Below are 25,036 nucleotides of genomic sequence, written 5' to 3'. Positions count from 1 at the left end.
TTCTACAAAGGTAACCACCATCCTTACTCTCATAGAAATCTGCTTTTTTGTAGTTTCTTTATACTTTGGTGATTAGCCAAGTATTCATCCCTGGATGCTATAGTTTGGCCTTAGAAGATTTTTAAAACTCTTTTAAGACTTAATTACAGGTTCCTCCTCCTTCCTCACCCCTTATAATTTTTCTGTTCAACATTGAGAATTTTCCAGAGCCCGAGTGTTATAGTTTGTTCCTCCTCCTAGAGTTCAGTATGGTTTCTCAGTCTTCTGTACTTCCTCCAGATGGGCAGCTGGATCCCAACACTATCATACTCACGTTTCATCCCTTTGCAGAAGGTGGTGGCATTTGCTCAGCCGGAGGCATCAAAGGACTCGTTGTTGTCAAAACTGTCAAGGGTCTGAGATGTTAGTCTATTTACAAGCTAACAAGTTAGCCTGCCAGTTGTGTTGGCAGAAGACCCAAGACTCCATGGTACAGCAGTCAGCAGGAGCTTCATGTTTATATTGTTTCCTCTTGCCCCTGGGGACAATTCCTGGGGGTGGAGTGATTGGGAAGTGGGCACAGGTGGATACTGCACTCAAAATGGATTTGTGTCACAGTTGAGAAACTCAGAGTTTAGGACACCCTAATCTTCTAAAAGGAAATGTTAGCTAGCAAATTTGCCTTCAGCCACGAGAGAGAAACTATCATTTTTTTCCCAATGCTGTTTGCTAGCTGCACATCCTTGAAGAATTTACTTTGTTTCCACCTCCATTCATAGTGGGCCCCATAGTGGTATTTGGTCCTTTTACATTAAGATTGTTTTGTCATACTTAAATCGTTCATTCATGTAGAGAATCTCAGTGGATCTTACACATCCTTATGAAAAGACTTCTAGTTTCTTGACATCTATGAGAATGCTATTTTAAACTTTTAGGAGGTTTGAGGGGCACATTTTAGCATACTTTGAGTTTAGAAATATCAGAATTGTGCTGAAGTTATTTTTGAGAGGTGTTCTGGATTAGATAATATTTTTGTCATAAAAAGGAGGACGTGATTTTTCATTTATAATTTTTGACCATGTTTCAATGGATATTACTTTCAATAGGAAATAATAATCACCAATTTTTGAAAGAAATATCTTAAAGTGATTGGGATTTTGAGCCCTGGAATAAGACATATTATTTTTATTAAAAAATTTTTTTCTTGGAGTGCCTGGGTGGCTCAGTTGGTTAAGCCTCCAACTCTTTTTTTTTAAAAGATTTTATTTATTTATTTGGCAGAGAGAGATCACAAGTAGGCAGCAAGGCAGGCAGAGAGAGAGAGAGGAGGAAGCAGGCTCCCTGCTGAGCAGAGAGCCCGATGCGGGACTCAATCCCAGGACCCTGAGACCATGACCTGAGCCGAAGGCAGCGGCTTAACCCACTGAGCCACCCAGGCGCCCCAAGCCTCCAACTCTTGATTTGACTCAGGTCATCATCTTAGAGTGGTCAGATCGAGCCCTGCCTGGGCTCCTTGCCGGGCGTGGAGCCTGCTTAAGATTCTCTCTCCCTCTACCATTGCCCCTCCTCCACCCCACCCCACACACTGCTCTGTCCCTCTGTCTAAAAATTTAAAAAATAATAATAATTTAAAAATTAAAAATAATTCTTCCCTTTTTTGTCTATGTGTTTTAGGCAAGTTATTTAACTTTATTTATCTATGCAATAGTACTTTAAGAGTTGGTGCTATCAGAATCTAAGACACAAGTGCCTCAATACAGAAAACACTATATAAATAAGTTCATATAATTATTACAAATAGTAAATAGCCACTTAGAAAGTTGTGGTTTGCATAAGGATACTTAAATATGAAAGCATTTTAATTTCTAGTCTCCAAACTCCTGTTCTCAACTTATGCTATTGTCTGTAGTTCTGATTGTACTTAGAGATGTCCATGCTGTATTTGTTTGAATTAAATATTAAGAACACATAAGTAACATAAGACATTGTTGTCACTGGATGACATGACTCATGCAAGAATGTATTCTTTATAAATTAATTAAGTCTTTTGCTTTCTGTTTTTACTGCCAAATATTTAGACAGATAGTAAAATGTATTTTGGCAGTCTTGTCAAATCCAAGCTTGATACTTTGGCTTTCCTATTTCTAAAATTGCTCACCCTTTTCATTTAAAAAATCACAACAGACTAGTCACAAAAGCGGTCACCTCTAACTTCTGAATAATCAAAGGCCATTTCCCATATGTTTTCCAAAAGAGGCAGCTGTTGTTATACATCATTTCATGAAAGCCCATTTTCCTCCTTTAAATTTTGAGAGGGAAAAAAATCTTATGAAAGCTCTCAGACATAAAACTGTTACTCTCAATTGTAGATTGAAATGGTATCAAGCAGTTTTCTCATCTAAACTTTGGTGATAAGGAGTCCTTCATTTAGACATAGAGAAACATGGTTTTATACATGCTATGCAGAAGAGACAGTGTATTGAAGAGTAAAGATTCTGGATTCAGAAAAAAAAAACCGGAGACAACTAATACTGAAAGCCTGCTGTAAGCCAGATCTTAAGTAACTTGTAGGGATTTACTTCTCAGAATAATTAGGGAATTGACAATCGTAATATCCCCCTATTGCAGATGAAAAGACTGAGGCACAGAAGAATAAATAATTCACCCAATATAACACTGCTAAATACTAGACTATGAACCCAGGTAGTGTATTTGTTTGCCAGGGTTACCATAGCAAAATACCGCAGACCAGGTGGCTTAAACAGAAGTTTATTTTCTCACAATTCTGGAGTCTCAAACTCTGATAAAGAAGTCAGCAAGGTTTTTTGCTTCTGAGGACTTTCTCACAGACTTGAACATCAATATTCTTTTTTTTTTTTTTTTTTTTAGAGAGATACAAGTAGGCAGAGAGGCAAGCAGAGAGAGAGAGGAGGAAGCAGGCTCCCTGCTGAGCAGAGAGCCCAATGTGGGACTCAATCCCAGGACCCTGAGATCATGACCTGAGCCAAAGGCAGCGGTTAACCCACTGAGCCACCCAGGCGCCCGAACATCAATATTCTTATGTCTCTTCACACATTGTCTTCTTTGTATGTCTGTGTTCTAATTTCCTCCTCTTTTTAAGTTCATCCTAATGACCTCATTTTAATTTAATTACCTTCTTAAAGACCCTACTCCAGGGGCACCTGAATGGCTCAGTGGGTTAAAGCCTCTGCTTTAGGCTCAGGTCATGTTCCTGGGGTCCTGGGATAGAGCTCTGCATCAGGCTCTCTGCTCAGCAGGGAGCCTGCTTCCCCCTCTCTCTCTGCCTGCTTCTCTGCCTACTTGTGATCTGTCTCTCTTGCTCTCTGTGTCAAATAAATAAATAAAATCTTAAAAAAAAAAAAAAAAGACCCTACTCCAAATATGGTCACATTGTAAGATAGGAGTTAGGATTTCACCATGAATTTTGAGGGATCGTAGTTGAGTCCATAACAGGCAATCTGACTTGTGAACACACCTTTATGAAATATATAGCACCAATGGTTTAATTAATCAATTTTAATATCAAATATATATATGTTTGCATATATGATCTAACCATATAAAGTATTTGCAAATATTTGTATAATTATACTAACAATAATAATATGATGAAATGGATCATTTTTTGAAGATCTTCAACTTTTAAGCCCTTAGGAGGGATTTGTCCCAGTTTTCAGAACAGAAATTAAGGTTAAATAACTTGTGGAGGTCAATAAGTAATAGAGACAAAAGTCAGACTAATACCTGTCAGACTGGAGCATCCCAATTTAATCAATGGACTGCTTTGCCCTAAGCAGTTTGGTTTTCTATGGAGGAAAATGCTCATCATGTGTACAATGTATATAAAATTCACAACACTTTAATTCATATGTAGGCTCAGTTGTATAAAAATGCTGACAACTAATAATTTCTTTTTGATTTAAGTTGTATCTATAATTAACCAAAGTTTAATTCAAAGGTCTCCAGATACTCTTACTATTTTGCATTTATGCAGTGTATCTAATTTCAGTTAAAATTCAATTCCCTAAATCACTGAAGCTTGATGTAGATATCTGATGGGGAAAAAAATGAATGCAATACTATATTTTTAAATAGTTATAAAAGAGTGTAAAATGTCAATTTAGAATTCAGGTTTAAAAATGTAGACCTATCTGTATAAAAACATGGAAAAGAAAAAAACTATATACATACACACACACCACGTATATTTTTTTAAATTATAAGAGATAATGAAATTTTTAGCAGTACAGATTTTTTTAATATAAAGAATCAAAATTGAGATTTGTATATTATTATGTAAATGAATCTACAAAGACTCCTTATTTAACTTGTGGTAACTAACTAATATAGCAAGTCTGTGATACAGGGATATCGCTGAGCTAAGGTCAGGAGATGAAGGGCCAATTGGGATTGGAGGCCTGACGCGGGCCTGTTAAGAACTCTCTGGCCAGCCAAGACAGATAACGAAGGACAGAGGAGAAGATGGTAACTCTGGGAGAGTTAAGTTGTCCTCTTTTCAGTAGAACTAAGGTTTCACGATTAGGGTTAAAAGCTGGCTAAGCGGCCAGTGATGATGAATGAATGGCCTGTAGATTCTTAGAAAGCTAAGGATTATAGTAGTACTAGCTCCCAAAAGATGCTAGTAGTGGCTGAGAGTTAGCAGTTTTGCTGGGAAGAATTGGATTAGATTCTCCGCCCACACCCCCAGTATTATTTCATGCCATGTAAAATGAGCATGACTTCAACTCTGCCCCAGTCAGGTACATGACATTTCCCATTGCTCTATTTTCCCAGATCTAATCAGATCAGACTTGAGTTCCTGCTTGCCAGGGTAGCATAACCACTGGAGTTTTAAGGCACCTGGGAAAACTGAAAGCAAGATTCCAAAGCCCAATATGCCACTGCGTTTGGAGATATCATATGGGAATGAGGTATATAGTCAGTCAGTCCCTATCTCTACATGCAGCAGGAGTATGTAATGTTTGCTATATGCTTATTAATTATTTCCCAGTAAGTTTCTTAATATTGTGTCATAGTTAAGAATGTTCTCTACTTTAGAAATTCCCAGTCTTGCCGTAAGGGGCAGGGACAAAAATTAATTGCCTAGGGAAACTTAATGGAAAGCCTTAGTGATAGAGAGGTTACGATTTGCTACTACATTTGTCACTGTCAGAGAACACATAAATTCTATAGTCGTTACCAGCAGAAAGGCTTTCCTCCCCTCCTCCCCATAGTTCTCTGTTCCCTACTCTTCTCTGTAAGACTACGGTTTTAATTTCAAGTCTACTGATCATAACTAATCACTGTTTTATTTGTGGAGGTCTTGACCAATGGAATATGTTCGTATTATTTGAGGATGATAGCTAATGGGATATGAGGTCATAGGACACTGGAGAGGAAGCTAAGAATTCAGCACTGTTTTGACTTGCTACAGGCGGTGTTAACAAGAGTGAATGGGTTTATTTTCAAAGGGAGGGTTAAAGAAAAACATCTACAAACATGGATTTGATGCATAATTTGAGTAGCAAAAAATCTAGGAAACAGAGTTTTATACACATAACCAAAAGCATATAATTGCTTTGAATGTGTATAACATTGTTCCTAAACACTGATTATATACTCAGAAATTGTGAGGTTTTACAATCACTTAAATCTTAAGTAGATGAAAGAATATTTAAGGAGCTACTCACTATTCTCACTAGGAACAAATTAGAGAGAACCAACTAAAATAAAAGATAAGGAAATTGTGTCAAATACCCCCCCAAAAAAATTAGCAGTTGTAAGAATTGTGAAATGAAATAGAGATTTATAAATAATAAAGACTGAGTTTTCTTGAATGATCTGCAGGTAAGGGACAGTGAAGCAGTGCAATCTCTTCTTATCCTTGATTGAATGACATCCTTTGAAAATCCTGGAAACATTATAATTTCAGATTTCATATTTTTTCTTAAAATATTTTATGGAAGAACAGTTGTAAACTTCTATTCATGCATTTTTTCTGGATTTATTGCTAATATGGATATAGTACTAATATGAGAAGCTGGTCAACTTTCTTTCTTTCTTTCTTTTTTTTTTTTTTTCATTCCTTTGGTTTCCATCATCAAATGCCCTAAGCAGAACAAATCATCCCTTCGGTTAGAAAAGTTTTGAAACATTTAAGGCTTTAATGATCTTCAATTATATTCACTTTTTGAGCAAAGCAGCTATAGAAGCATACACTGACAATGGAAATCCATCAGTTTTAGACAGCAGAAACTTACACCACAAGGAGAGAGATATGTCTTTAGGTAGGTATTCACTCTTCAGTTGACAAAATAGGCAGTTTCTTGGAACAAAACATACTTAGCCAGAACTAGAGTCAGGATTTTCTTTTTGTTGGGGTATGCTGATGATTTCTACTTACCACTGTGGTCCTTGGGCACAAGTCATGATTATGTTGTTGAAACAATGTTTTTTATTAGCAGACATTTTATAAAACCATTTTCAATGGAAAACAATACCTAAAAAGGCCATAAGCATTGTTTTCCACTTTTCAATTCTAGTGCATTCAACAGCAGTTACTGAATGTCTGTTCAGTGCCAGAGTCTGTACTAAAGGCTATAACATACACAGAAACTGTATAAGGAACCAGTTCTGTAATTTAGGAGTAAAAATTACAAGTTGAAGAGGCAAGATATAAAAAAAGATATAAAGGGGGGAGCGCCTGGGTGACTTAGTCGGTTGAGTGTCTGCCTTTGGCTCAGATCCTAATCCAAGAGTCCTGGGATAGAGCCCCAGGTCTGGCTCCCTGCTCAGTGGGGAGTCTGCCCCTCTCTCTTGCTCTCCCTCTGAACCTCTCCCTCTACTCATGTTCTCTCTTCCTCATAAATAATTAAATAAAATCTTTAAAAAAGTAAAAGATATATAGGTTACATAATAAAGATTAAAGGCAATGCAATAATATGTATAATTATTATTATTTTCAAATCACGTTGTCCACTGATAGTTTGGGTTATTATCAGAACTAATAACATTTATAATAGATACATCTACTGAACATTTACTGTTTGCCAGACACTTTTCTTTAAATAGTTTTTTTTTTTTAAGATTTTATTTATTTATTTGAGAGAGAGCAGGGAAAGGAGCAGAGGGAGAGAGACAAGCAGACTTCACGCTGAGCAGGGAGCCTGATGTAGGGCTTAGTCTTAGGACCCTGAGATCATGACCTGAGCCAAAATCAAGAGTTGAAGCCTTAACTGACTGAGCCATCCAGGCCCCTCCCTCCAAACACTTTTCTTATATCTTCTAATCCTTATAAAATCTTTTTAATAGAGTTGTTGCTATTTTTTATTTCAAGATAAAGAAACTGAGGCTCAGTCAGAGTAAACAATTTTAACAAGACTGCATAACCAGCAAGTGTGAAGCCTAGTAAGTGTGAACTCTTTTGAGCTCAGCTTTGCTTGGCAGTTGAGCCCACATTTCTCACCATTATTCTAAGGGTCTAATTAAACTCAGTTTCTAAGTGAAGTTGGAGCTAATGGTGAATGTGTTAAGAAGAATGATAGACACTATGACATGCTCAAGGCAAAAGACTGATTACAGCCTCCATCCCCAGTGTTTATCTTTGTGTTATCACTGTACTTTGGAGCAGTTGATAATTACTGTATACAAGCTAAAAGATAAATTGTCTTTATAATGACTGAAATAATTTTACTTTTTAGACCAAATGATATTGGAAAATATTTTTGATCTCTCTTCTAAGAACACAAAGGGATTGAGTTCAACCGTTAGAACAGTGATTGAAGGAGGATTTGTAGGGGTCCAAGGGTAGATTATTCCAGGGAAATGCAATTTTAAACAAATGTGGTATGCAAATAATACATGCCACTGTTGACCTTTCACCTCTTTTTTTGTATTTCCCTAAGCATTCATCTCTTTAATCCAAAATACTCAGTGTCCCAGGAATGCCTACAGTGGCTTAGAGTTCCCAGTCCAGTGCCAGACATGAATAGTTTCATAGGTTCCTTGACCCTTCATCCATTTAATGGACCCTTTGCTCCACAGGTTTCTACTTTTCTAGATGATTAGTGTTAGCAGGTTCATTCCTAAGAATTGTGGCACCTGGGATGAGAGTATAAATGAAGGTCTATATATTTTGTGTCATTATTATTTATTTTAAATAAATAAATTATTATTAAAATATATAACCTCCCACTATGACAGAAATATCTTTATAATAACTTGGATGGCCAGGTGAAATGTTAAAATTTTTGGACTCCTCAGGAGTATGGTGGCATGGAGAGAGATGGACTCCAGCCTTTAGCCCCTCCTCTAACCTGTTCTTTAACCAGTATTATAGGAAGCTTTGAGCAGAGTGAATGGATCCTTGGCCTGTACATTTAGCATCTATGTATTTTCCACTCACACATCTGTACCTGGACCTTCCATCCTTGCTTGGTATATGCCTATTGGTGGCACAGTCCCCTGACTGGGGAAGAGAACTGGAAAGATGATATCATGGGATCTAGATGAGGGATTAGGGCAATTTGGGAGTGAAATTCTGGGATCAAAAGGGTTTGGAACATGGGTCTTCTCTAGAGAAAAGGAATGCGGGTTCCAGATGGGCACTTCTCTTGACTCTATGGACTTTACCAATAATTGGTGAAGGTATGGGCAGAGAAAATCAAGAGTGCTCAGCAAATATTTATTGGTGTCTCACAATGTGCCTGTATTGTTGTGGTCACATGAGACACAAATGAACAAATGAAAGTGCTTACCCTTGCAGAGCTTATATTCTGAGGAAATTAACCAAAAAGGTAATAAAAGGGAAAGAAACTCAGGACTTTAAGAGTATACTGAGCACTTGGAACGTTAGAAGAACAAGGAAACCAGCAAAATTGGAATAGAGTGAGAAAGGTAGAGAGTTAAAGAAAAAGTTACAAAAAGAATTGATGACAAGATCATGTAGTATTGCACTGTGCAACAGAAATGTAGTGATAGCCATAAAAAAATAATTTTAAATTTCCATGTAGCCATAACAAAAATGTAAAAAGAAAGGTTAAAATGAACTTTATTTTTTTAAAGATGTTATTTATTTATTTGACAAAGATCACAACTAGGCAAAAAGGCAGGTGGAGGGTGGGGGAAGCAGGCTCCCCGCTGAGCAGAGAGCCAGATGTGGGGCTCGATCCCAGAACCCTGAGATCATGACCTGAGTTGAAGGCAGAGGCTTAACCCACTAAGACACCCAGATGCCCCTAAAATGAACTTTAATAATGCATTTTATATAGCTCAATTTATCTAAAATATGATTTCAACATGGAATCTTTAAAATAGTGCATTTCAGTTCATAACAACTTTACATTGCAATTACTCAATAGCCACATATGGCTAGTTGTTGCAGCATTAGACAGAACAGATAGATTTTGACTCATTCGTGAAAGAATTTTGTCTATTATTTTAAGTGACTTGGGAGATGTTTCAGGGTTTTAAGAATTGGAGTGTCATGGTTTGATTTACGTTTAAAAACAATCGGGACACCTGGGTGGCTCAGTCTGTTAAGTGTCTGCCTTTGATTCATGTAATTATCCCAGGATCCTGGGATCGAGACCCCCATCAGGCTCCTTGCTTAGCAGGGAGACTGCTTCTCCCCTGCTTATGCTTGCTCTGTGTGTCTCTCTCTCGCTTGCTCTGTATCAAATAAATAAAATCTTTAAAAAAATAAAAACAGGTCCAAGGGCACCTGGGTTGCTCAGTTGGCTAAGCATAGACTCTTAAACTCTTAATCTCAGCTCAGGTTTCAGTCATAGGGTCATCCATTCAAGTATTGCACATTGGGCTCCATGCTGTGCATGGAGCCTACTTTAAAGGAAAAAAAAAAAAATCAGGTCCAGCCTTAACTGAGAATACATGATAAGGAATCAAAAGAATTAGAAACAGGGAGACCTCTAGCAGTGATATTGATAAGGGAATGATGATGGCTCAAATGATAGCAGTGGTTGATAAAAGAGGTGATTGAATTGCTGATCATTTTAAAGGTAGAACAAATAGGATGGATTGGATTTGGTGTGCGAGAGAGGAGTCAAGAATGACCCCAAGACTTTGGCCAAAATAATAAGGATGGATTCTCAACTGAGTTGAGAAAGGCTGTTGGAAGGTTGAGGCAAGGAAGATGTGTATTCAGATATGCGTAGGGGTATCTGAGAAGTCTAGTAGGGATTCAGGTGAAGATGTGGGGTAGGCAGTTAGACAGGAATCTGGAGTTTAGGGGACAGGTTGGAAGTAAGAGTTTGGAGATCATCAACCTTGAAACTAGATAAGGTCACCAAGGGAATGAGAGTAGATAGAAAAGACAGTACCAAGGATTGAACACAGGAACATCGAAATTAAGAGGTCTATACAGACATGAAATTGACATTAAAATAACATAAAACATTTTACCACCTCTGCATTTTATATATATATAAATATTTGTATATTTTTATGTTTAATATATTTATATATTATATATTCATTTTTATATATTTATACATTATATATTTATTTATATTTAATTTTTTAAAACCTTAATACATGCTGTTCATAGCTGTCACAATGTAGGTTATTTTACTGAAAAACTAACTTTAAATGAAACCTAAGGGCTTTTTTGGTGATTTTCTTTAAAAGGTACTATAAGCTTTCAAGTAATTAATTTATGCTATGTTAAACAATAGATAGTAAAAATAAAACTTGTGGTTGTAGATAGGGTGCTGGGTTGTGCAGCTGCTTAAATGTCTGCTTTCAGCTCAGGTCCTGATCTCAGGGTTCTAGGACTGAGCATCAGGAGGGAGGAGAGGGGCTCCCTGCTCAGCAGGGAGTCTGCTTCTTCCTCCTCCTCCCCGCCCCCCTGTTCTCCATCTCTCTCTGCTCTCAAATAAATAAATAAAATTTTTAAAATTTTTTGGTTGTAATTAAATTAGAGGTTATTATCAGTCTTTAATGCATATTGTTTATTATATTTGTGTTTCCCTGAGACATATATGCTAACTGTCTTTGCTAATGATAGCATTAAACATCAGTATAGCAGTTTAAAATATGGCCCATGGTCTACAGACTGATGCAGCTTTGTTTTACTTGTGATAAGCTTATGAATTTGCTTCTTCTTACAAAAACTTTGGATGGTATCTAGGTATTCTTACCTCATTTTAGTCTGTTGAAAATGAGATATTTATTCCTTTAATTATATTCAGATTCTAGTTATGAAGAATGTTTTATAAGTGAAATCCATTATTTTACTATAACCACATTCATGACTTTTTTAAAGAGTACAATTCATACTTCAAATGAGAATGTAACCTTTTGTTTTCTTGTATTATCAAGGTAATTATTTACAATATAATGGGGAAATTAATGTACTGACAGATAATCTCTATTTTTTTTTAACAAAGGCAATTGTTTTTGTCTTTTCAGTCTATTCGAGAAGTCACAGGCTATGTGTTAGTGGCTCTTAATCAGTTTCGTTACCTGCCACTGGAGAACTTGCGCATTATCCGTGGGACAAAACTGTATGAGGATCGATATGCCTTGGCAGTATTTTTAAACTATAGAAAAGATGGGAACTTTGGACTTCAAGAACTTGGACTGAAGAACTTGACAGGTAAGGAAAACATACAAAATTGGAAATATGCTCTCATTATCAATTTAAATGCAATAAACATACACATATGTGTGTATGGTTACTGTGGTGTGTGTTATACTGAGGAACACTATAAAGCATTTAAATATCTAGTCTTTATTCATTTCATGGGAAATAATGCCTTGTGATGCCCTTGCTTTTATTTACAGATACTGTTAAGTGTAGTCTGAAAGATACCGTAATACTGTATCTCAGCTGAACAGAAGTACACTCTGAGGAAATGCTCAGTGACTGAAAACTGAGATAGGAAGCAGGTTTAAGAATGCTCTGTTTGGTGGTCTCAGGTGAACAGTGGACCGTATCATCAAATCTCTGCAATAAATAACACCATAACCTTCACTTTCGTTAGAGCTCAGTAAATACACAGCCTTTATATCTAGTTAAACTAATCTAGTTTTTTGCACAGTCCCTTATTTTTGGAAAATGTACTTTGATTTACTAATTTAGTTTTGATTTATCTTATTCAGTAACTCACTAAATGTCATCAGAAATTCTTTCTTAAAACGTTTCAATATTATTATTGGTTTTTCCCCCTTAAGATTGGAAAAAGGTAATTGCTGACAACCTCAACTTACCAACTTGCTGCAAAAAAACAAAAACAAAAAAACACAGCACGTTGTGGAAATTTGTTTTGTAAGCTGGTCCTGGCAATCTTGCAGATAACCTTTCAGTCCATATAGTTCATAGTCATATAGCCTATCGTAGGAGGTTTGGTACAAGGTTTCTAATCAAGAGTTTAGCTATGTGTGCCTGTAACCAAGTAGTGCTAATTAGTAATTAATTATCATCTCACAGTGGGATAAAGGAGTTTAAACTATTAATTTAGCCTAAATTAATATCATCTATATTTTGCATCAGTGGTAATGTTTCTTGACATTAAAAAACTATAATTTTTAGAGGTATTGCCTCAAAATACTAAGTAAAAATAACATTGATATTGTTAGGTTACTAAAATTATTTGTTTCTTTAATTTATAGTGGGTATAAGATATTTCAAGTTAGAAATTGCATCATTTTAAGTTAGAAATAGAAATAGCTTCATTGTTAGCCAGAGATGTAGGCTAAAATTGGATATTTTGGATGAAGAAAGAAATGCTGATTATGTTATTTATTTTGGATATGATTGCTGTAGAATTGATGGCATAATGGTAAATGAAAATTGTTCAGAATTTGTAGATTCCTCCATTAACATTTTACTGTTTTGTTCTTCCTTCCAAAGATAGTTTTCTTACTAAAGAGCAGAGTTTTTGACTAAATTGCTACTTGCATGGAAATAATGATAGGAAGAATTTTAGAAATGGAATGGATAGAGAAAAATTGAATGATTAAAGTGAAGAGTCTAAAAATAATATAATCTGGTTAAAATTTACGTAGGAATAATTATGGTTTATTAAATGGTCATCCTCTATTTATAGTAAAGAAAAAATGAATACATTTTAAACTTTTTACAATATTTGGGTTATGTTATTATTCCATAATATTTGCTATTTGAATAATCTTTTCATCCCCCAAAAAATCAATCTTTAAAGAGCTCACTTGTTTATTTTTATATCTAACATTAGTACTACTCAAATATTTTTAAGTTATTTAATCAAAATTATGCCCATTTAAACATACTTTATTTATTGAGTGAGCTCACACCATTATTGCTTAAGATCATGACAGCTTGTGTCATACCAGAATACAACACTGTAATTTCAAGAACATTATTCCCTATTCTGCAAGAAAATCTTATAATAATTTGTGTGTGTGTGTGTGTGTGTGTATGTGTAAAATAAGTGACTAACTAACTAATAAGTGGCTAAGTTACTAATAAGTGGCTAAGGAATGAATTGATTGTTCAGAACAAAAATGCGTTTGTTCAAGAGTTATTATTAATTTATTTTTGAACATAAACAAAAGTGCAATAAAATATATGGTGGAAAATCTAAGCAACTTAGAAATTGTCCAGATATCTTAACATATTTATCAGGTGGCTGAGAATTACAATTGAACATCAGCCCAGCATCATTGATCTTACTCTAGGTGATTAAAATCAATAATGTTAACTCCAATTTTGAATATCAGAAGTCACACAATAAGCATGATTCTATTTGTGTGTTAGAATATATGGGGAAGGGTAAGAGACACTTCACTGTACATAGAGAGAGGAATTGGGGAAGAAATTTGCTTGATAGTTGTATCTTAAAGAGCCATTTGTTCTAGGTAACCTGGTAAAATAACCAGCAAACATTGCAATTCACTTCAGATAAGATTGTTTTCATATTTTGGAAAGGTAATTGTTTTATCTTGTTTGTTTATATGCTATACAAAGCAAGCTGATAAAAATTTAAAACAGTTTTAGGGTTATATTAAGTGTAGGGCTACAGGGTTAGCCCTAACTTTAGGGCTGTCTTATATAATATGAAGGGGAATAGAAAACCTGCTGAGTAGTCAGATACCTCACTATTTAATTGTCCTAGTGAATTAAAATGTTTAACTTCATTCTTAAAAATAAATAAAATAAAATAAAAGAGTAAAATAAAATAAAATAATAAAATAAAATAAATCATTAACTCAGTTCTTAAAGAACCAACTGTATCACTATCACCTGAGTATTGGTAGAAATGCAAATTTGGGGGCTTTACCTGTGACCTAATGGACCAGCAATTCTTGTGGTGGGGCCCATCAATATGTATTTTAAGGATCCCTTCAATAATTCTCATGGCCACAAAAGTTTGAAAAACACTGTTCTGTTTTTAATTAAAGTTATGTTACCAAGAAATGATATCTAGTTAACGTCTTCACTTACTTGACCTGAATAATTTTCATTCATTTATCATTTCCTAGAGAAAAGGGAAGGAATGGGACAGAGAGGAGATGAATTTGTGACTGAATGATGAGAAATACTCCTTAGGTTGGGGTGGAAATGAAAAGAGCATACTATGAGTTTCCATTCATGGATGTTTCATGGATGGAAACGTGGGTATTAAAGAGCTTGGAGATTAGCAAGATGCTGGGAGTAAACTTTCTTCTGTATTGCCATTTGGTTTGGTACCAACTTTGCGTAATGGTAAACCACAAAAAGGACAATAATAATCATGGTCATTTTTCCTTTTAAGCAATATTTTATTTTTTAACACTTTCAACAAGGTAAATTACAAGTACTATTTGTGGGGGTAAGAAGTAGGCAGATTGTAACAAATGATGAGATTAGGATTTCACACACACACACACACACACACACACATATATATTCAATATATATGTAAAATTTTTGTTTCTCCTAAAATCTTTTTTGCAGCATTGACTTTAGAATAATATAACTTCTTTTTTTTAAAATTACATTTACCTCCTATAAACTCTACCTCTGTGTTAAAGGGGTTTGATTAACTTGAGGACTGTCATATAGAAGGGCTAATGGTTGGATGCCACTTAACACAGACATAAATTATCTTCAACCTTACATATTCTTATTAATTAGCTTGATGCTCACCAAAAGATATTCCTTGGACTATAATTATTACTATAGATCTTACCTAGCTACTTTCATTCTTGTTGTGCCCAGACAAGAAACATACTCATAAATTCTGGAAAACTTGTTTTACTGCTGCTGCTCACATTTCCCTGGTTCATTGTCAGTGAGGTGGAACAGAGTGGAGAAGAGGCAGGTCCCAAGGCCAGGGATATGCCACACAATGTAAAAGGAAGTAAGGAACTTGTCTTGGCAATCCCTAGGTGCTGTGTTAGGTTGGGTCATCCTTTTCTGGTCAGAGGAGAGCCATATTTGCAACAATGGGTCCTTCAGGCACATAATCATCTTGAGCCCATTGAGAATGATAGGACTACAGAACTGGACAGAATTCATTACTTCCTTTGTTAAGGTCACTTGTACATGGCTGTGGTTTTATTAATCACTCCCATGATGGGGTTCTGCTGTTTCTTTGTTTGTTTGTTTTTATCAGATCCTTCTTAACCAAATAACCCTATTATAAATTCAAACCAACAGCTAATATATTTACAACTTGAAGTCTACAAGCTTCTACTTATTTAGTTACCTGTCTGTCCAAAATCTTAAAAGTTGTTTCATTATATGGGGCAAAAAAACTCAAAAAACAAAAAAATCAAAGGAGAAGAACAACAAAAAACACTATTATTTTCTCCTTTCTAGATTTATAAAACTGCCTCATCCGGATAATATTGTATAATTTCATCTATATGTGATATTGTAGAAATGAAGGAATCTTTGAGAAATACCTAGAAATAGAATATCTATTCTATTATTCATATTCTATTTATAATGACGATAACCTGAATATATATTTACTACATAAACATGTACATTTTTCTTATAAAATTTCACCTTAAATATTTGAATTTCTATTTTATGAATTATTAGAATATCTCTTTTGAATAGGTGAAATTTTAGGTAATACCAGTATGCAATTTATGTTTTCCAAACTTTACCAAATACTCTCCATATTTTCAGACCAACACATTCATGTATTAGTGCTTTTATTTAATGTTTTACGGCTATTTTTAATTATTTCACTAACTGTGTACTGGATCATCTTGATTATATTATTATTTGATATGTGGAGAAGCAAACATTTTAAACAAAATTAAAATGCTAAAGTTATTTTTGGGAGTCCTCAATAATAAGGGAAGGATATATTAAGTTTACTGAGTTCTGGTAGACTAAAAATGAAATAAAATGCTTAGATCAGGAGATAGAACATCTGATGTAACAACATTTAAATTTCTCAAACCCCTTCAGCATTATTCAGTGACAGTCAAGTAAATGACCTAACATTGAAATGGACAGGCCATCTGTAATCAAGTCAGTGTATGTCAAAGACCCTGGGTGTGGAATCAGAAAAAAAACAAAAAACAAAAATCTATTCAAATGTCAGATCACCACTTACAGTCTGAGTGTCCTTATGAGACTTAGTCTTCATCTTTAAAATTGAGAAGAAAATCCCACCTCAGGATGTTATTACAGACATTAAAAAAATAAAAGTAGAGAACTTGTCAACCACGCACCTCTCACATAGCGTTTGCTTAGGAAACCTTCATCTTCTTTCCTTGTATTGTTTTGTCCCTCGCTTTTCTTTGTGCCATCTCACTGACAAAACAATTGTACCTGTTTCTGCATATTCAAATAGGTTCCTGTTGCTTCACTGGGGCCTTGAAAAGAGACTTGTTTAGACAAAAAGATGCTCCAAATTTCAATGTCTCTTCAGATGCCACTTTGAAGCTATTTTATGTGCAGGCTCTATTTCTCTGGCAGGGAGAAGCCTGAGGCTTTTCTTTGTCCCCTCTCAGTGTGATCGCTGTCCTTAGTACTTCATAGCACTTCTCGCCCGTCTTTCAGTGCCCATGCCAAGCACCTGTTACCCCAGCCCTTCATTTCAAATCTCTATCATCATGTTTCACCCTTCATTGGCCCTGACATTTGCCTTGACCTAGACAAGAGACATTCATTCTGAGTTTGTTTTCTGACACTGGAGTTGCTAAGCATTCTTCAACTGTTCTGTGAAAGGTTTTAGTCATGTTTGAGTGAGTTCAACTAGCCTAGTTCAGAAGTTGTTGTTAAATACAATGTTTGCCAAAGGTAACTGCTAATATTTACATGAGAAGAACTACTAAGCGTATCATGGATATCTGAAGGAAAAAAAAAAATGATTCCAAGAATACTCCTAGCTTAAGGATAAATTACTTGGAAAATGATTTGATCAAAACTAACCTATAGTGAAAACACTGTGAGACAGATGGAATCAGTGAAGAGTGGCACATTCTTATGAAGGCATCAATTTTTAGATCAGGTCCACAGTTTCTAAAAATGATACTCTGATCAATGTTTTCAAGAAGATTGTTTGCCTGCCATGTCAGATAGTGTGTATTAACTAGAAGAAGGGAAATTATAATGATACGTTTTGGTGTACAGGTAAAACAGAAATATATTTGAAAGTTAATATTTTAAATATGAGCTCAGTTAGAATGGCCATTGCAACATATTTCTTAGGAATCGTTCTTAGCTTTGGAGAACTGATGAGTGAATTTATGGAATTGAATGAACGTAAAATGGGAATTTCTTTTCCTGCTGTACCACTCATTAGAAAGGATTCTGTTACTGGAGAAATAAGGCATGAGACAGTGGGATTTTCAGGGAATGGAATTATTCCTTCCCCTTTAGCTGTCACATTTTTATTTGTGAATACTAGGATAATCTGCTGAAGTCATAAAAAAGCAACCCTGTTGTTGATTTCTGTCCCATTGAGGGATCCCGAAGGTATCCCATTCTCTGAACTACATTCTTATTAATCCCTATAGGATCTTTAGGAAAAATATTGGGGGAAAGCTGGGATTGTGGAAGTCTTTCAGGAAAATTCCCTACTTGAGACTTCAAACTTCTGTCATCATTCTTTGTTGTCCCTATGATAGTCCAAGAACTGCAGATTCCCTTTCCGATGAGAGAAAACATACATATTCTAAGGAAAGAAAACATGGAAGGTCAAAAAACTCCCTTTTTAAACCTCATTTGTTGGGAAAATGTGCTTGTTTGCTTATGAATTTAGAAAGTGGAGGAGAATTTTTGCTCGTCAGGGTCCCAAATGCAATAAGGGAAGTTGATAGTGATCACCAAGAGTCCATAATTTCACTTCAAGGAAAGCGGTGAAGATATCAAAATATCTGCCTCCTCACCCTCATCCCAGGACATTATTTTGTTGGTGCAGCAGACATTCATCCGTAAAGAGTTGGCAAATTATCTATCATCTATCCACCTATAGATATAGATATATAAAATATAGGTAATAAAAACATTAATTCTGATAGAGATATATTTATCATATAGAGGTAGAGATAAAGATAGATAGTTAAGCTAGAAGAGACAGCTCCAAGTTTGGCAGACCCTAAAACTCTCAGAGGTAGAAATGAGGATACACATTGTTGTCTTCAGATGTTACTGAAAGCATGATTATTATAATATCTCCTACTGTTATGGAGTTTTATACTTTATAAGTGCTTTCAGCTTCCTTTTCTTTGTTTCACACATAGCCTCTTCAGGCTGACCTGGAAAGTATCTTTATTGTAATTTTATGTCTAAGAAACCAGACCTAAAGTCTTGTGGCTAATAAGAGCATGTTGTTCTAGAATTTAGATCTATTTTCCATCTCTTCCTCTTGTGTCATTCTTTTTTTTTTTTTTTTTTTCCCTTAGGATTTTATTTATTTATTTGACACAAGTAGGCAGAGAGGCAGGCAGAGAGAGGGAGGAGGAAGAAGGTTCTCTGCGGAGTAGAGAGCCTGATGCGGTCCTCGATCCCAGGACTCCGAGATCATGACCTGAGCCAAAAGCAGAGGCTTAACCCAATGAGCCACCCAGGCACCGCCTCCTGTGTCATTCTTAAGAAATGTTAGGATAGGGGCGCCTGGGTGGCTCAGTGGATTAAGCCGCTGCCTTCGGCTCGGGTCATGATCCCAGGGTCCTGGGATCGAGCCCCGCATCGGGCTCTCTGCTCTGTGGGAAGCCTGCTTCCTCCTCTCTCTCTGCCTGCCTCTCGCCAACTTCTGATCTCTGTCTGTCAAATAAATAAAATAAATCTTAAAAAAAAAAAAAAAAGAAATGTTAGGATAGTTTCTCCAGGTGAGACTATACTCTGTTTCTCCAGGTGACACTATACTCTGTGAAATACTAAATTGGCTATAGGAATAATAATCCAAACTTTAAACAGAAGCTCTTAAGGTTGTATTTTAAAAAAATAATTTTCTGATTTTAATTGTTGTATACTTCAATACATCATGAATGTATCTATGAAAAATTGTGTTAAGATGACAATAAAATACAATCACACACACAAAATGGCAAATATTGTATATACTGGATTTGATTTAAAAGTATCAGATCTATTAACTAATTTTATAGCCACTGACATTCAACTATGGCTTTTTAAAAATCAAGGTTACTGGGGTGCTTTGGTGGCTCAGTAGGTTAAGCAGCTAAGCACCTGCCTTTAGCTGAGGTCATGATCCCAGAGTCCTGGGATCAAGCCCCTTGTCTGGCTCTCTGCTCAGCAGGGAGTCTGCTTCTCCCTCTGCCCCCCCCCCGCTTGTGTTCTCTCTCACATGCTTTCTCACTCTCGCTCTCAAATAAATAAATAAAATCTTTAAAAAATAAATTAAGCAATAAGAATAAAAATCAACTTTTAGTCATAACTCATGTTTATTAATAGGCTCAATTTTACAGGTGAAAAGTTCAGGATTCTTTTGGAAAGTGATGTCAATTCAAATATTTGTTAGCTTTGTTTTTTTCCACTTGGATATTCAAGACACTGTGCTGAGATATGAGTTATTCTAAATTATCTCTACCTACTTGTCTTCTCTCAGTAAATATTATATTTCTGACAAATATTTACCTACCAACCACAATGTGAAAGAATTGGGAAAGTATTTTTCCCAGTTATTATATTATTTATAGTCAAGCATCTCCTTGGGGTCAACAGCCTCCATTTTAATCTGTTTTACCTTCAAAAGCATCAGTTGCCCTATAGAACTTTCTGTGATGATGGAAATAGTCAATTCTGTGGCACAGCTGAGTAGCCAAATGTGACTGCTGAGAACTTGAAATGTGGCTAGTTTGGAGAAAACACATTTCTACTTTTAATTTGTTTTAATTTAAATGTCCACATGAGGTGATCAATATTAAAGATATTAGTGATCATATTAGACAGTGCAGCACTAAAAGGAGAGCATGTTTTTATTTATTTATTTATTTATTTATTTATTATTTATTTGTTTTTTCAGCATAACAGTATTCATTGTTTTTGTACCACACCCAGTGCTCCATGCAGTCCGTGCCCTCTCCAATACCCACCACCTGTTCCCCCAACCTCCCACCCCCCCACCCCTTCAAAACCCTCAGATTGTTTTTCAGAGTCCATAGTCTCTCATGGTTCACCTCCCCTTCCAATTTCCCTCAACTCCCTTCTCCTCTCCATCTCCCCTTGTCCTCCATGCTATTTGTTATGCTCCACAAATAAGTGAAACCATACGATAATTGACTCTCTCCGCTTGACTTATTTCACTCAGCATAATCTCTTCCAGTCCTGTCCATGTTGCTACAAAAGTTGGGTATTCATCCTTTCTGATGGAGGCATAATACTCCGTAGTGTATATGGACCACATCTTTCTTATCCATCCAGGACAGCATGCTTTGTTTTGTTTTTAATTTATTTTTTATAAACATATATTTTTATTCCCAGGGGTACAGGTCTGTGAATTGCCAGGTTTACACACTTCACAGCACTCACCATAGCACATACCCTTCCCCATGTCCATAACACCCCCCTCTTCCAACCCCCCTCCCCCCAGCAACCCTCAGTTTGTTTTGTGAGATTAAGAGTCACTTATGGTTTGTCTCCCTCCCGATCCCATCTTATTTCATTTATTCTTCTCCTACCCCCTTAAGCCCCCATTTTGCATCTCCACTTCCTCATATCAGAGAGATCATATGATAGTTGTCTTTCTCCGATTGACTTACTTCGCTAAGGATGATACCCTCTAGTTCCATCCATGTCATCGCAAATGGCAAGATTTCATTTCTTTTTATGGCTGCATAGTATTCCATTGTGTATATATACCACATCTTCTTTATCCATTCATCTGTTGATGGACATCTAGGTTCTTTCCATAGTTTGGCTATTGTAGACATTGCTGCTATAAACATTCAGGTGCACGTGCCCCTTCAGATCACTATGTTTGTATCTTTAGGGTAAATACCCAGTAGTGCAATTGCTGGGTCATAGGGTAGTTCTATTTTAGGACAGCATGTTTTAATGAACACAGGGCTGTAGGCAAGGATATTTACATGCAGAGTATCATGAAGAATCAGAGCATCAGCTCTGAATTGAGACTCCCTCCCTTCAGATCCTCAGATTCAACTTTCTGAACCTCAGTTTCCTCATCTTTAAATGAGTGTAATGGGAACTCTCTGTTTGTAAGATGGTTGTGAAAGTTAAATAGTAAGTTATAGAAATAGCATTAAATGCAGTTCCTGCAATGAATATATTCATTGTTATCTGAGAAGTATGCTTTTGGTAAGAATAATAGAAAGAGCCCATTTTTATGATTGTGGAAATCATGTTAGGCCTATGTAATCAAATTGTAAGATACACAATATGTAATTTATGATTTGGGACCTGACCAGATCTTATATTTGAATAAGCTGCATTGCTTCTTAATGTGCTTTAAGTTATGGTTATTAGAACGGATTTTCCATTTGTCAGAAATGTGACTTTTAAAAAATGAGGTTTTTACTGTTATCTTCATTCCCACAATATATAAGTATCTAGTTATAGATCGTCCCCAGTGTCTATTTCTTTTTTTCTTTTTAAGATTTTATTTATTTATTTGACAGAGATCACAAGTAGGCAGAGAGGCAGGCAGAGAGAGAGAGAGGAGAAAGCAGGCTCCCTGCTGAGCAGAGAGCCCGATGTGGGGCTCGATCCCAGGATCCTGGGATCATGACCTGAGCTGAAGGCAGAGGCTTTAACCCACTGAGCCACCCAGGCGCACCCCCCCAGTGTCTATTTCTTAAATAACTTCATTGAAAGACTTAAGGATTAGGAGAGAATAATGATTTTTTTTTTAGCAGAGAAACTATTTTGAGAAGTCTATTGAGGATTCTTTCTGGCATAAACAATGCCCATGTCTTTAGTATTCTCCATCCCACACTGAAAGTTCATATACATAACACAATATTTATTTAATAATAAATAAGTCACAAAAGAAATTCCTCTATAAAATGTTTTATCAAATAGATGTCTGCCATATTTCATCAAATCTAAGTCACCATCAATTTTAAGAAATATTTATTAGTCATTGTTCGTAGGCCACACTAAGAGAAAAAGTGAAAGCCCAACAGAAATGTAAAAGATTGTATCATGAATCAAGATTTTAGAGGTATTAAATATGAAAAATGCATCTTAGAATTGATAAAGTATAATACGTAAAGAGAATAGAGGTACAACAAACCTCTTATTAACTTTCTAGAAAATAGCTATTCTTGTAATGGTGAAACTTCTATGAAAGTATATCATACAAGTTATAATAGAAATGGCCAATTTTTCATAAATGATTAATGGAATTTTCCATTCATCTGTATCTATCAGCGAATAAATAAGTATAAGTTTCCATGGCTCAACACCTTTTGATGTAATAAGCTAACCTGGAAATTTGAGTTACTATTTTTTTTTTTTTCTGTTGTTGTTTCTGAGAGTTATCTGATTTAGTGACTCCACTGGCAAAAGAGATGAAAATATAGTTCCAAAGTAATAAAAGAAAAAAATGTTTATTCTAGGAATTTCCTTTAAACTTTGCTCTCTTAGTAATAGACATCAACTAGAGTTTACAACTGCCATAGGCTATTAGAGGTTAAAGAAGGTTTTCACTTGTATCTTCCTTGCCAGTCTACCTAGAAGTTCAACACAGGGCTATTCTCTGTTATTGTAGCTCTCATAATATTTTCCCTTCCCCTACTTTTAATACTTTTTGATCTATTCTCTGCCATATATTTTATATTTCTTGACTATAATTTTCTTAAAGGTTAAGTCAAGTTGTTTTGGGTTATTGAATCATAACAACCATAAGAATTTTGATAAATATTTACCAAGAAAAGTAAAGAAAAACAGTGAACCATAACATTTTCTTTCTTCTAAAACCATTCAAATTACCCAATTTCATTTGTTCTGAGATGCAAATTAGTGGTATAATTTGCAGTATCAATAATGTTGAAAAAAGCTGGTATCAGAAAGGTATTTTTGATTACTATGAAATAAAAGGACTTCAAATTTTAATTATATATTTAATGACATATTTTATGGGCATATTCTGGCAACTATTGACAAAATAAAGAATATATTTTAATTTTAATGTGATCAAATTCTCTAAACAATTTGCTTTAATATTTAGTGGGGTGGCTCTATATTGTATAAATTATGTATCTGGTGATGTTCAGTGAAAAATCCCGTTATAAATTCTAGGCTTTTTTTAAAGACTTGTTTATTTTAGGTAGAAAGCAAGTGAGCATGGAGGATGAGGCAGAGGGAGAGAAAGAGAAGAGACTCCTCAAGCAGATTCCCTTCTGAGAGCAGAGCTCAGTGGGTGGGTAGAGGGGCACTTGATCCCCAGGATCCTGAGATCGTGATCTGAGCCAAAATCAAGACTAAGCCACCCATGCACTCCTATAAATTCTAGTTTTTAAACTATATGTATTGCTAGAATTATTTTAATCTGTATGCCTTTTGTTTTAATGACTTTACCTCTACTCCTTTTAGCACAATAAATCTAGAAAACAAAAAAATACGTATAGCATAATAAAGCCCAGGATGTATGTAGTACTACTACTATTAATATCCATAATTAATAAGCATTTACCATATAGAAGCCAATTATTTACAAACCTGATCTCTCTTCACCTTTATAGTAACCCCATTTAGTAGGCTACTGTGGTTATTTCCCTTTTGAAGATAAAGAACCGCAGTGTCAGAATGATGGGTAACATGCCAGAGAGCACGCAGTGATTCATGGAGTTCAGAGTTGAAGCTAGGTAGTGTTATTCCAGATTTTCCTTGTCTCACCATGTTATAGGGATTATGAAAAGGAAGGAGGTCATGACACGGAACTTTTTTCCTCTTCTTCTATATACTAATTAGTTGAGAATCTCTGAAATGACTCCTACGATCCAGATATCACCTTTACAGTGCAGTCCTACCATTTTATTTCTTAATGAGAATTGGTTTAGTGCAGTTAGTTTACCTAAGGAGTTAAATGACTCTAAAAGCATTCATATTGCACAAGTAGGTTGAATTATTGTGATATTAAAAAGTATTTTGTGAGGATATTTATGTTTATTCCTATAGATAGAAACTGAAATGGGAGAGTACAGAAGCAGAATTAAATAAAATATTCTAACTGGAAATTGACCTCATGACCTTTTCTTTATTAATACTAGAATTCAAAAGAACAGATAAATAACTGTATTTGGTGTGTGCTTTATTTTGTTTTGGTTTAGCTCTAGAAGTTGTGTGTTCTGTGTTCTGTCAAGATGAGCTTCTTGTCCTTGTCTTAGTCTAGTGATCTTTCTATTATATTATTCCAGACATATGATTTTATTCAAGGAACTAGAGGGAAGTAACAATTTAAAAGATTTTTGAAAAGTTATATGTCAGTCTCTATGTGCTTAGGTATGCATTTTCATTTATTAATTAAAAGAAAATGAACAAAATAAATTCTGGAATTCATGTATAACTCAATTGTAATCCACATTTACGAGTTACCTACAAAATATGATGAAATGTGACTTGAGCTTTTATAGTGTCGCTCAAAGAATACAGTTTAGTACGTTT

General features: G+C 35.3%; 1 protein-coding gene across 5 annotated transcripts in view; it reads left to right on the top strand.

Annotated features, from left to right (window-relative positions):
* Positions 1-25,036, top strand: part of ERBB4 (erb-b2 receptor tyrosine kinase 4) — a 1,164,558-nt gene that overhangs the window by 620,420 nt on the left and 519,102 nt on the right. For all 5 annotated transcript variants that reach the window (XM_044241525.1, XM_044241523.1, XM_044241526.1 and 2 more), the window contains exon 3: positions 11,428-11,614. In XM_044241525.1, coding sequence (XP_044097460.1) covers positions 11,428-11,614 — 187 coding nt within the window. The remainder of the gene's footprint in view (positions 1-11,427; positions 11,615-25,036) is intronic.

The sequence above is a fragment of the Neovison vison genome, chromosome 3, assembly GCF_020171115.1.
Source record: "Neovison vison isolate M4711 chromosome 3, ASM_NN_V1, whole genome shotgun sequence".
Taxonomy (NCBI): domain Eukaryota; kingdom Metazoa; phylum Chordata; class Mammalia; order Carnivora; family Mustelidae; genus Neogale; species Neogale vison.
This window is presented reverse-complemented; position numbering and strand designations above follow the sequence as displayed.